The sequence below is a fragment of the Balearica regulorum genome, chromosome 2 (genome assembly GCF_011004875.1).
Source record: "Balearica regulorum gibbericeps isolate bBalReg1 chromosome 2, bBalReg1.pri, whole genome shotgun sequence".
Taxonomy (NCBI): domain Eukaryota; kingdom Metazoa; phylum Chordata; class Aves; order Gruiformes; family Gruidae; genus Balearica; species Balearica regulorum.
Genome location: NC_046185.1, coordinates 1,455,082 through 1,468,784, shown reverse-complemented (window position 1 = coordinate 1,468,784; position 13,703 = coordinate 1,455,082). Strand labels below are relative to the sequence as shown.

At 48.5% G+C, this 13,703-nt stretch overlaps 1 protein-coding gene across 2 annotated transcripts in view; it reads right to left on the bottom strand.

Moving 5' to 3' along the window:
• The window catches only part of ZC3H3 (zinc finger CCCH-type containing 3), a 181,411-nt gene that overhangs the window by 45,314 nt on the left and 122,394 nt on the right, over nt 1–13,703 (bottom strand). For both annotated transcript variants that reach the window (XM_075743163.1, XM_075743164.1), the window contains exon 5: nt 9,422–9,615. In XM_075743163.1, coding sequence (XP_075599278.1) covers nt 9,422–9,615 — 194 coding nt within the window. The remainder of the gene's footprint in view (nt 1–9,421; nt 9,616–13,703) is intronic.

Genomic DNA, 13,703 nt, shown 5'->3' with positions numbered 1-13,703 from the left:
GCAGACAATCTCTCTAAATATTTAATACCCGGGTATAAAAGCGGATTCTCGGGGACAAGCGTGGCCCTGTGCTTGTGTGCCATCCGTTTAGTTAAGCCAGCCTGACAACTGCATCTTAGCCAGAGAGCAGGAATCACTAAAGAAATAAAGAGATAAGTAAAAAAACAAAGGGTGCAACAGCCTCATGCCGTTGGTTTTTACTTTATGTATAGCCAAAATACACCCGTGGCATAATGTTTGGGGGTTTTTTTGCCCGGCTTTTATCTTCTGGCGAGAAGTCATGCTATTATACACGGACAGACAATGCGCATCTCCCATTACGGGCTCTTGCTGTGAATTAACTCACAGCCTGGAGGCAGTTTAACCGCCCGAGAGCCGGTCCCATCCACAGGAAAATGTGAGTGAGACGCATCCATCCAGCGTGCCGACCAGGTCTGGCAAAGCATCAGACTAGCAGCTGGCAAAGAAACCCTTCATCCACGCTTTCCCACCGCCTAATTGCTCATCCCGAGTGCAAATCCTCTCCGAACTATTAGAAAACCACCTAAATATTTACCCAGGACGAGACAGCCCAGCGGCCGCATAACGCTGCTGGTTAAGAAGCTCCGTAATTACGCATTTTGCCGTCGATTGGGATTTACGGAGGAAACTCGGGCTCCGGCGCAACGGTATTTTTAGAAGCTTTTGCATCATGTAAAAAGAAGTTTAAAGACAAGCAAGGCTCTGCAAGTGTCAAAGTAGCAAGGGAGGAGATGCAGGAGAGCGGGTCTGATGTCTCAGATCCTTAAGGAGGTCCAAGGAGCCCAAGTTTTGATTTTTTGGAGTGGTTAGTGACTCGGGATGCCCAGTTAGAGCCGTTACCAAGAGATTTGCATTAATAAATACAAAGCATCTGACATTTTGCAGACAGCAGATATTCAGGGTGTTATCTGTATTATCAAAGTAACCCACGGGGTGTGAAACCGGGGCTGAGCAAAAGACACCAGGGAAGTGGATAAAGGTTAAATATAAAAATTAGGAGCTGAAATTTGCTGCAGTCTGGACTAAATTAAATAAAAAGCCAAAATGATGCCCCCAGGGCTTGACTCTGATCTCTGGGAGTCTGGTTTGGTCCAGACACAACACACTTTTGTTTTTCAGGAGAGATGCCAGTCTCAAATCTGTCCTGTTTTTATCCCTAGTTGCTCACAACTGGGGAGAAAATCAGTGTCCGGGACACAGCGGTGCTGTCGGATCAGGAGAGCAACACGCACATTCCGTATGACACTTTCCTCTATATTGCAAAAGTCCCTCGCTGCAGAGATTTAAATAAGTGGCATGGCAAGTTCCTCCCCTGTGCATGCTCAAAGGCAGCGGGAACAACGAGGGGAGGAAAAAAAAAAAAAAGATGGAAAAAAATAAAAGCTGTTGGGGAGAGCATCAAGAACTGCACATTAAGGGCTTTTTATCTGATTACACACAGCACGGCGGCGTCAGGCTTGATATTTTATACCCTGCATAAGGGACAGGTGTTTTTCTCTCTCTGCTTTATTTATATTTTTTTTTTTTTCCTTCTTAATGATTTAGTCGGTTTGAAGCGCATCATCTGTAAGGAAATACACAGCCCGTGCAAACGGGGTTGTTTCTCTTAATGCATCATCCCAACCTGACACTGCCTGCTCCGGCGGCTCTCGGTGTTATCAAGCGCGAGCGTCGAGAAGTGATTGTTGTACCTAACCCAGCCGTGAGACTCGGCGCGTCTCTCCGGAGGGAGCGGGAGCTGTCATGTTCATTAAATGCATGATTACAGCTATGATTAATAGCGGGGGCTACAGCCTAACTCCTTTTTTTTTTTTTTTTCCCCCTGCTCCTCTGAAGGAATCCACAGTTGAGCAGTCCCACGGTGTTTTCCGCAGCATTCGTCTCCCGCTTGAAATTCCAGCTTTTGATGGAGAAGGGCAAAGAGCCACAATTTATCCCTGCCGAAGGCTCCACAACCACAAAATATATTTAAAACGAGTGGGTCGGATGCTGCGCCCCTCCACCAACACCCATACGTTAATTAGAACCTTTTATTTTCATAACCTCAAAACATATCTCAGGGCTTGAGGGTCCCTCACCTGCAACCTGGTCCTTCTCCAGGGAAAGGCTAGCAGAGATTTGCCTTGGTAGCCCAGGAACCGAACTCGGGAGCAACGGTCGGTACTTTGCGGGATGCCAGCACGGGAAGCAGGATGCTTCCATCCAGCTCCACCACCCCTGCTTCAGTTCCCCCTCGCCCAAGGGTTTGCGATGCAACAAACGCACGTCGAAAAGGACGCTTGAAATTTTCCTTTGCGTTGAAAATCGGCTGCAAATATTGCATGAAGGGAACGCGGTTAATTATTACCTGCTTAATTATTTAGGAAGGACTTTATTGCTCCTAGGGCACAGCTCAAGGACCGGGACCTCATCATGCGGAAAGGTCTATTTGTGCATCATTTATTTTTTATATGGTGGAAAGATTGTAGAAAACAGAAATAGCCTAAAAAAAGGGAGAAATTGCAGAGCCGGGGTGCGCCGGGGCCAAGGGATGTGCAAGAGGGTGAGAGCATCGTTACGGCGATGGCCTGTGCCCATCGTGCAGGTCACCCTCCTTGGGGACAGAGGAAACCGCCAAGTCCATTGCTCCCCAACTGCTTCAACTACCCCAAATCACGGATAATTTAGGGAAATCTTACAGAGGGAGGGAAACAACCAGGGCTTTGCTCAAGCGACCGCAGCAGGCGGACAATCAGTTCCACCAGCCGACGCTCCGTGACGGGGACGACTGCAACGGGGTCATCCCAGCTTCCCGTTCTATTCGCTCATCAAGAGAAGGGGGTTTGCTATTAGCGGCGCTCGCTTCTCCTCAGCCTGTTTCACGCATGGCCTCAGCACCCAGGAAAAGGCTTCCTTGAACCACGCCGGCTCCTTTAATAAGTACCATTATAACCCCGTTTCGCCCGCCGCGGCGCAGGCAGCCTACTTCGGAAACAGCCAAGCGATTCATTTTGCAAGGCTCTCCTTTGCTTTATTGCTGAACAAAAAGTTTTGAGGCTGGCACTCGGGGAAATTTATTTCTTTAATTATTATTCATTTAAGTGGGTTCCACTGTTTCAGATGATCAGCACTAGCAGCTGCTGGGGGTAATTTATTTTACTCACCGGACAGCAGAAGCCCTCACTCTCTGGAAGGTAACAGCAAAAGAAAGGATGAGCTGCCACTACACGAGCAGAGATTTTCACGCTTTCCTGCCTGATCGCACCCCAGCTCCTAACAGGAACGTGCGTGTCCCTGGGTCAGGCGGTCGCGGGTGTTTTATTAGGGAAGCAACCTTCAATTAATGAAGCACGTTCTGGGTTTGACGCTGTTGCAAGAGTGCAAGGAGCCTGGAACGAGTGCTGTGGAGCATCTCTGCAAACTCTGATCTACACCGGTGCTGGATCCAGCGGTGCTCCTCAGGGAGATCAGGTCCCTGCCTGCCAGTGCCTGCAATCCCAAAAATCAAGGGATTGAGCTCCAAAGCGGTAAGAGATTGAGTAATCCCAAAGCCAAGGAATTGGGATTGAAGGGGTCAAGGGACTGAGCAATCCCAAAAACAAGGGGTTGAGCTTGAAGGGGCCAAGGGCTTGAGCCATCCCAAAACCAAGGAAGCGAGCTCAAAAGGGGCCAAGGGATTGAGCACTCCCAAAGAGGAGAGATTGAGCTCCAAGGGGCTGAGCACAAGTGGGTCCCAGCACAAGCAACACCAAAACCAGCTGAAACCTAAGAAAAACAGCGTTCTGGCTTTCGCTGTTCTCACGACTTACTGCATTGAGTTGGCTTCTCCTCCACCAACTTCTTCCTTACCCCTCCACCACTCGGTCCCAACACATTCAAGGTCTTTTGCAGAAAGAAGGCAGGAAAGTTGAGGCCACAACAGGCAAAGAAGTACTGCAGCTTGGGATGCTCCCACGCACCAGATGAGCTGCTCTAACAGCCACGGACCAGGGGAAAAGGCAAAGCCCGGCACGCTGGGGCAAATGCTCCCTAATTCCTATTTGACCACCTGCCTTAAAAGTGCCACCAAGCAGAGGTGGCACACGATGGGTGGTGGAAATGTTCCAGTCTTAAATCCTTCCCTTCTTTTTAAAAAGCCAAGCAGCTCAGAGAAGAGAGCATCGTTCACGCAAGCCCTCGGCTGGCCCGACAGCGGCGTTGAGCACTTTATCATCCTTGCAAATGCGGAAAGTGCGTTTCTGCGGCGCTCAGCACTTCTAAAATTAGTTGGTAAACAAGGAGCCGAGAGTGCACTTTCTTCCAACGCGTGGCTCCTTGCGCCATGGTTATCTTCCTCCTCCTTTCGCCAAGTGCGGACTTCTCCCACCGCATCTGAAATTGCGTTCATGAGCACCACTCATCCACCTTCAGCGTGATGCAGCAGAGGAGCTCGCATCTTCAGTCTCCTCCACTGTGGACTAAGATGCTGTCGGAGCAGAATGGGGAAACTGAGGCAGGAGGAGATGTTACGCAGCAGGATGGAGGGAGGGAGCGCGTCTAGATGCAGGGAAAGACCCTCACAGACCTGGAGGACTGAACTCAAAAGCGTGTTTAGAAATAATTTGCTCCTCTGCAGTCAGAGCCATGGTCACAACTATATTGGGAGACACGTGTCGGCAGCTCAGGAGAGCTTAAAGCTCCTCTTAAACCTCCACCTTTGAGAGCTCAGCAATCATGGGTCAAGCAATCCAAGGCTCTGGATCCTATGGTTGCAGAGAAAAATTGAAAACCATCAATAAATAAAACCATGCTGTTGGAGGAGCTGGCTGCCACCCACGAGCATCCCTCCAGCTGGCCAAGCCCAGCCACGCCAGCGTGTCCCCAAAGCCACGAGCCTTTCGTCACACTGGGGCTCCCGCACGCTTCCCAGGAGGTAAAACCTCAGCTGAGGATGAGGAAGTTGTGCAGGTGAGGATTTGTCCACGGAAAGCTGCCTGGACACCGGCAAAACGCCACCGGAGCCAGCACCGGCTCAGAGCGTGCAATACCTCTCACCACGGCGGCGGCGGCGGCTCGTGGCTAGATTGGGGTCAGGGCTGCTTTCCGGACAATGTCAAACCTTAATTTGGTTTCTGCTGCTTTCAATCTTGTACAGGGCTGTGGGGTTTTATTTATTTTCCTTTTCAAATTTCTTTGTAAAAATGCTATGTTGCCAGGACCTTTTGCATCTTTCTCCAATTTGATGGAAATTCCTCAAGTGTCTGAATAACGTCTTAGCAGCTGTAGAAAGAATGAAGGAAAGGTTTGTTGTGAGGAAACTCAATTATTACGCTTGCTTAATTAATTGCAATGTATCGAATGCTTTCCACAGCAACCCGCTGCCTATTTTCTAATACTTCTGCAAAGTGAAAAATATATCGTTGCAGAAATACTATTTATCTCAGAGGTAAAGAGCTTTTCCGTGTCTGATATTGCATCTTCATCCTGCACGGGGATGAGGAGTGGGTGTTCGAGCTCCTCGTTTGCAGCTAGATATTTTCTTCTGAGCCTCTTCCATCTTTGCTCAAGCAGCTGGATTATGGTAGATCTGAGTTCACCAGTCGGCTGGGAAAGCAGAAAGTCTTTTTATTTCCGTATTTTCATCTGCAGTGTTTGGGAGACAAGCGTAGAACCTGCAGCAGGCCCTTTGGGAGCAGAGCCACACGTGTGATGAAAGCACAGTTCTCACCAGCTTCATGGACCACTGCCATGCCCCAAAACCACAAACTTCTCCAGGGAATTTCTTTATGCTCAAAACACCTTCAGAAACTTTTTCCTGGGTTTGCAATGATGCTTTCCCTGTCCCTGAGCCGGGTGTCCCCCATGCTGCACCACCAGTAATGAAACAGGTTGTGGATGAGCCGTGGCAAAATCCCTGCTCTTCCCCTTGCTCCGGGAGATGGATGAGTTGCTTTATTGCTCCTGACAGCCCTGGGATTGACCCCGATACAGCACCGGTACCTGCAGGACGTGTATCCAGGACCAAATTTTAACTCCCCACCAGCATCCATCGCTAAGTTACCCGGTGGGGATGATACAACAGCGTGGGTGGATCAGCTGCAGCGACCGGCATCACACTTCTTATTGTAGTCGGGCCACGAAGAGACAAAATACCAACCCAATAAATTCAGGCAAACAGCAGAATTATAACCCACCGTAAGTAAACTCCAAGCTATTAAACTGTCAGGAGCGTTTCCCGTCTCTCTGCTACCCCAAACACACAACGTCTGGCACTGGAAGGGAAAGGAAAAGCTGGGTTTTTTTCATCTTTTAAATAAACTTTGTCAAGTGTTGAAAACAGAGACTGTTGAGTATATGTGTGAAGGCTCGTACTCGATGAGCACACACAAATCTTCCGCCCTGCCAGCCCCAGTTATCGTAAAGCAAGAGACACCGATATCTGTTGAATCCATCCTTGCGAAGGAGGATGAATTATGGCAAGAGCTGAAAGATGGCATGAAAATACTGACACACACCAGTTACTAGGGCTTTATGGTTACAAACCCAATGTGCTGCGTGGCAGGGGGAAGGAGACTACAGCAAAATAAGAAATATCTTAAAAAACCCAACTAGATGGGTTTGTATTTTATAGGAAATAACCCTGGAAAGGATCTTCTGTCCCAAAGTGGGACTAATTAAACCTGTTTCTCCAAATGAGGTCTCACTAAATGACACTGTAGCAGTGGGGAAGGAAAGACGGGGGGGGGATCACATCTCCTCCGTGCCCCATCACCCTCGATAAAGCCACGATGGGGAGCAGCTGCCCAGCAGGTACGATCTGCTGATCTCGAGACAGTTGCATATCTCCATGAAAGTCTCATTATTTTAAAAACTGAGATCAAAACGGGGAAAAAGTATCCACAAAAGTATCCGGTGCTTCCTGGTGCACGCTCATCCTATGCCGTTTACCAAACCTTTGGGGTTTAAAGCTGCTTTAGGTCACCTCTGCAAACTAAATCCCTTGAAAATCACTGCTGCTTCCTTGCAAAGTTTGGGTTTTCCCCATACCCAAAATCCACCCCCAGCAGGTGCTCCGAACAGCAGCAGAAATAGTGATATAAGCACCGTGGTGGGCAGTTAAGTCCTCCCACCAACTCCCAGCACTTAAATTAAAGCCACCAATGCATGGACTGGAAATTAGGCAGCAGCTTGAATCAAGTCCACCTCCTTGCTGCAAAGCAGGACCTACTCCACCCGTGTCCTCGCCAAACAGAAGTTCATGTAACCTGTTCTTTAAAAAGTCCCAATAACGGAGATTTCAGAGTCAACCCAGCCAACTTCACAATCCTCGTCCTTCAAAAGCTCTCCCTGAACCCCTTAAACTAAGTTTAAGTCCCTTGGGTTTTGGCTGACCAGGGAGAAGACATTCTTCCTTTGCTTGGCAGCTCTTCGTGGACCTGCGGACCTGCAGCTCCTCAGTCTCCTCCTCTTCAGATTGCGCAGACCCAAGTCATCCACTTTTCCAGTCTCTCCAGCCATCACTTCTCCCCTGGACCCTTCCCAGTGGTCCAAATCTGTCCTGAAACCTGGCCCCAAAACCAGACCTGCTCAATCTAACGTCTTCCGTGCCAACGTCTTGGGGGTTTCACCCCTTTTCTTGTACTCCAGCAAGATGTTTGCTGCCTTCGGTGACACCTTCCACCCCCAGGGACGGTGTTTATGGCAGAACCACCCTCGAGTTGGTTTTGTGCAGCTGATTACCGTGATTCAGACACTTTGAAAAATCCCACTGCCATTAGCAAAGCTCTTGAAAAAATCCGACATCACGGACACCAGGCTTTGCTTGGTCTACAGACCCCTGAGCTCACTTTATGGTCTTTTATGCCATGCTTCTGAAGGCTGATCCTTGCCCGTCTTCTTCCAGAAGCAGCACCAAAGCCAAGGATTTAACAGCTCACAGGTACGACCGCAGACTTCAAAACAAGCCAGATGCACGCTCACGAGCGTGCACGTACCTATTGGCAGAGCCAGCAGCAAGGAGGACGTTGCACATTAGTCACCGAAAATCTGTCCTGAGCAGAGCTGAGTTGCGAAACTACCAGCAAACCGTTCCCAAACTGCTCGCGAGCATCCCTTTAATGCTCTCAGAAGGGAGATTACCTGAAAGCGATGCTCCATCGGCTCCGTGCCCCTTCGGCCACTGTAGCATTCTCATCTCTGCCATCATCTGCAGGTCTCTTCATTTCCCATCCCTGGCTGCCCGGGGCAGCTAATCCGCTGTTTACGCCAAATCTCTGCCCTCCTCCCCGCCAGCGACGATGTGCAGTACGGATTTATCATCATGGGCCGTCCCTCTCCTGCCTGCCCCTCATTTCCTCTCTCCATTTTCTCTCCAATGCCACTTACCGGCTGCGTGCGAGCGTCAAGGGGGAGTTATTTACCCTTTATTGAGATGTTGCTGTTTGCTCCTAATTTTCCTTGTGCTTTTTAAACTTCCCGGAGCTGCTCTGCTCTCCTGCTGATGGGATTTTTGTGCTTGCACAAAGCTCCTTCCCTCTCTAATCCTGGTTCTTTGTGAGTTTAAAACTACCCAGGACGCCCCATAACGCTCACGCGAATCGAGGTGCAGGCAGTTTCGGAGGCTGTACCTCTCAACGACACTGTGCTATTTATTGCCTCTCTTCATCGACTTTCCCACCATACATCAAATGACTTTGGGATTAAATTGCCTCATTTATAGCATCATCCATGAACACACTTGTCTCTCTGCACCCTTCGTCTTTCCAGCAAAGAAAAACAATAGCACAAAGCCATTGGCTTTGCCTTTCCCAGCTTAACTGTCCCCAAAATTTGTCAATAAAGAAGTTACAGAGCAAAAATATTTGACCCCAAGCAGAAACTCAAAAAGATTCTTTAAGCACAGTTAAAAATTTGGTCTTGCCTAAGAGCCACACTTGAGGCATCAAGTACAAGAGGAGCTGAAACACAAATTTAATTGAAGCTCAATGTAAAGCCGGTAACTGTGTCGAAATGCCTGTTTCATAGTTATCCGCAGAATGATCCTCCCAGGTTTTCTTAGGTCAATATTGAATGTAAGTTGATGAGCATCTCAAATATGTTTAACCTCGCAGTGCTGTTTGAAGCTGCCCAAGACTCTGCTCAGGCTAAAAAAAAGAAACAAGTTTAACGGCACGTCTCTACAAGCTTGGACTAAGCCTGAGTTAAGAAAAACCTCAATTTCCTTCAACCTTTCATTTCTTCTACGTTATTTTCCCTTCAGTGCTACTGTAAAGCAAGAAGAGCTGGGAGATGTGCTCCGCCACTGATGGGATGCCCGTTACCTTTGCGTTTGGGCTCCTGTGAGGCCAGAGGATGAGTTGCAACACACGGGCTGGGAATAAGCAGCTAAAAGCCGACCTCAACAGATTTTGGATGCAGAACGGGACAAATTCTTGCTGCTCACCTGCTCTGCCGGGGCTCTTGGTGCTCAGGTCTCTGCCCCGGCCAGGGGTACTGGATGTCTTGGAGAGTTTATTTGCCGATACTCGGTACATCACCCCACCGATGCAGCGATAGCCTTTGCTCTTCCATCTCTGCTGCGCGTGTTGGGACTTGCCACCCTGAGGCGACGGGCGCGTTTGGTTTAATAGCAGGGATCTGCAAGAAAACGATAAAGTCAAGTTAAGCCCAAATTCAGGGAGATATTGCAAGGAGCTGCTGCTTCATGAGCAAAACCTCGGCTGCCTGAGGATGGAGACGACGCAGCGAAGAATCAGCGATGCTCTTGCTTAGACAGAAGAGAAGTTCTGATTCCCTGTGGTCTACACCAAAAATACCCAACCCTCAAGGATTCTCCTTCTGGTACCACTTCCCCTGTACAACAAAAAGCCATTTCTTTGTCCCAGCTCACCCACAGCAACGCCGCAGGAGAAGAGACCATGCACTGAAGGTCAGGTCCCCACCCAACCGTAGCCTACTAGGACACAGCAAAGGTGTTTGTCCCTAAACTCTTCAGATATTTGCCATTGACCACAAAGCCTTGCACATGGCATGGCTTCCATCCCCACTGCTGGTACGTGCTTCTTGATAGGCAGCCTGGTGCATCCGGAACAGGATCCAGGTGAGACCACGAAGCCAGGGCTAAAGCTCCATCTCACATCCTCGGCTTGCAGCTCCAACCCCAGCAGCAGACAGAGGAAGAAATGTGGATGCAATCCCACCAGGAACGTGGGACTTCCCCTGAGCTTAACCAAGTTTTACGGAGCACTACAGGCTTTGGTATTTTTGGTGTTATTATTCTTATTACGTATTATAAGTTTGATATTATTTTCCTCCCTAAACCTGGCCTTTGCAAGGGTTTTGCTACATCCCTGTGTGGGATGAGTTGCTGTCCCCCATCTATCACCTGGAATGGATGCTGGGACACGAGTGAGGTTGACCGGGCAGCGTTGGGGACCCTCCTCCAGCTTCTCATCTCTCCCCTACATCCACAAACCCTGCAGCGAGGCGGCGGGACGGGTCAGGAGCTGTAATCCTGTTAGTGCTGCCCGTAAGGTTATTCTGAAGGATCAGTGTGGTGGGTTGACCCTGGCTGGATGCCACGTGCCCACCAAGCCGCTCTATCACTGCTCTCCTCAGCTGGGCGGCAGGAGAAAAATACGAATGAAAAGTCTCATGGGTTGAGATAAGGACAGGGAGAGATCACTCACTAATTACTGTCACAAGCAAAACAGGCTCGACTCGGGGAAATGAATTTAATTTATTGCCAATCAAATCAGAGTAGTGTAATGAGAAATAAAACTAAATCTTAAAATACCTTCCCCCCACCCCTCCCTTCTTCCCAGGCTCAATTTCACGGAACTTCCTTCAGGAACAGACGGCTCCAGCGTGGGTCCCCCACGGGGTCACAAGTCCTGCCAGCAAACCTGCTCCAGCGTGGGCTCCTCTCTCCACGGATCCACAGATCCTGCCAGGAGCTTGCTCCAGCATGGGCTTCCCATGGGGTCACAGCCTCCTTCAGGTGTCTCCACCTGCTCCAGCATGGGGTCCTCCATGGGCTGCAGGTGGCTATCTGCTCCACCATCATCCTCCGTGGGCTGCAGGGGGACAGCCTGCCTCACCCTGGTCTTCTCCACGGGTTGCAGAGGAATCTCTGCTCCTGCACCCTGGAGCACCTCCTCCTCCTCCTTCTTCACTGACCTTGGTGTCTGCAGAGTTGTTTCTCTCACATCTTCTCACTCCTCTCTTCTGTCTGCTGTTGCACTGCAGGTTTTTTCCCCATTTTAACTATGTTATTCCAGAGGTGCTACCACCATCGTTGATGGGTTTGATCTTGGCCAGCGGTGGGTTCATCTTGGAGCCGGTTGGCATTGGGTCTATTGGGCATGGGGGAAGCTTCTGGCATCTTCTCACAGAAGCCACCCCTGCAAGCCCCTGCGCTACCAAAACCTTGCCACGCAAACCCAATACAATCAGTAAGCTCTTAAGTGACGCCTTGAGGACAAATATGTCCCAGAGGGGCTCATCTGCCACCAAAACCTGCTCTGGTTCATGACCCAGCATCTCCTGCTCCATCTCACCTCCCTCCCAACCTGCACGGAGCCACCCAGCTCATTTTCATACAGATGCCGTTATACAAACAGAGCCATTGCAGCCAAATGAAATCTCCTCAAATATCAGTCGTCTTCCCCATTTAGCGTTAATCCAAACAGTAATTTGTTTATGCAAATTAGAGCTCTAATTTTGTATTAGTCCAAACTATGCTCATAATGCTATTAGCAGAACGTATATAAACCGCGCATTACTGGAGAATATCTGTAAATTAAGACCCCGCTATCCTATCAGCAGAATGCAAACCCTGGAGAGCATTACCTTTAAATGAACATGCGCTGCAAAGAAAAAGAGAATTGTAAAATGTAATAGTTACATTTCTTAGTGCTTAGCGTGACAGCCTATTCATTTCATCGGGCTGTTGCCACTGGCTACCAAGCTCGGAGAATTGCTGCCTGGTTTTTGCAGATGGGATGGGGATTGCACAAAGAACCGGCTGCCCTGCTTCCAGTTTCCCCAGGGCTTGGTCCTCATGAAACTGCTCTGCAGAGGAGCATCAAGTCTTCATTTTTACAAAACCAGGTTACTTGCAAAGAGTCGTAGCAGTGGCGTCATTGCCTGAAGGTAACAATGACAGGAGGGACACTAGGGTCACCCATGGACCAACCAGCAGCTCACAGCAAAGCTTTGCAAGTCCAAGGTTACAGCCAGCATGGGCTGCAGATCTGGAGAAAGGCCTCGTGGCTGCAACGGTGGCCTGATGTAGCCGATAAAAATGATATCAAGTACCTAATGGCCAGCAGGTCAAGAGAGAGGATTCTGCCCCTCTGCTCTGCTGAGACCCCCCTGCAGTGCTGCATCCAGCTCGGGGGTCCCCAGCACAAGAAGGACATGGAGCTGTTGGAGCGAGGCCAGAGGAGGCCATGGAGATGATCTGAGGGCTGGAGCACCTCTGCTATGGAGACAGGCTGAGAGAGTTGGGGTTGTTCAGCCTGGAGAAGAGAAGGCTGTGGGGAGACCTTGGAGCCCCTTCCAGTCCCTGCAGGGGCTCCAGGAAAGCTGGAGAGGGGCTGGTGACAAGGGCAGGGAGGGACAGGCCAAGGGGGAATGGCTTTAAACTGAAGGAGGGGAGATTTAGATTGGATATTAGGAATAAATCCTTCCCTGTGAGGGTGGTGAGGCCCTGGACCAGGTTGCCCAGGGATGTGGTACATGCCCCATCCCTGGAAACATTCAAGGTCAGGTTGGATGAGGCTTTGGGCAACCTGATCTGGTTGAAGATGTCCCTGCTCATTGTAGGGAGGTGATCTAGATGACCTTCAAAGGTCCCTTCTGCCCCAAACCATTCGATGATTCGAATAAAGGTTTCGGAATAGCAAAGCACCACTACAAAAACACAGAAAAACACCAATAAAAAGTTGCCAATTGAGATGCGAGGCCTGGATATTATTTCATATATCTGTATCTATGCATAATAGATACATTATATATATATACACACACACAACATATGTTATATATTTAAAATATATCTATAAAAACCTATAGGTATAATTGAATATATATAATTCTATATATATAATCTATGTATTACAGTTATGTACGATAGTTAATGGATGATATAACTATACAGAAATATGTGAATATTTAGAAGTAAATATTACTGAATATCTATATTGAAATATATTACCTATAGATTATATATAATAACATATACTTATATATAAAAATCTATTTATTATTACCTATCTATCAATTACCTCTAGGTATTATTGAATACATACACACTAAATAAATATATTGAATTTTATATATATTCGAATAATATCTAGAGATATTCAACAGATATATTCAATAATATCTAGAGATAATGGATAGAGATACAAGGCCAGGATAATATTGCTATTTTTAGTATTTTATATAATTCAGATATTATTGAATATTCATTGAATTCTATAGACAGTAATATCTAGAGATGACAGATAGAATACCAGGGCTCAGCAGCGGGGCCAGTGCTCTTGAATAGCTTCATTAATGATCTGGACGAGGGGAATCGACTGCACCCTCAGTAGGTTTGCAGACACCACCAGGTTGGTGGGGAGTGTTGATGTGCTTGAGGGTAGGCAGGCTCTAGAGAGGGATCTGGACAGGCTGGATCGATGGGCTGAGGCCAGCTGCATGAGGCTCAACAAGGC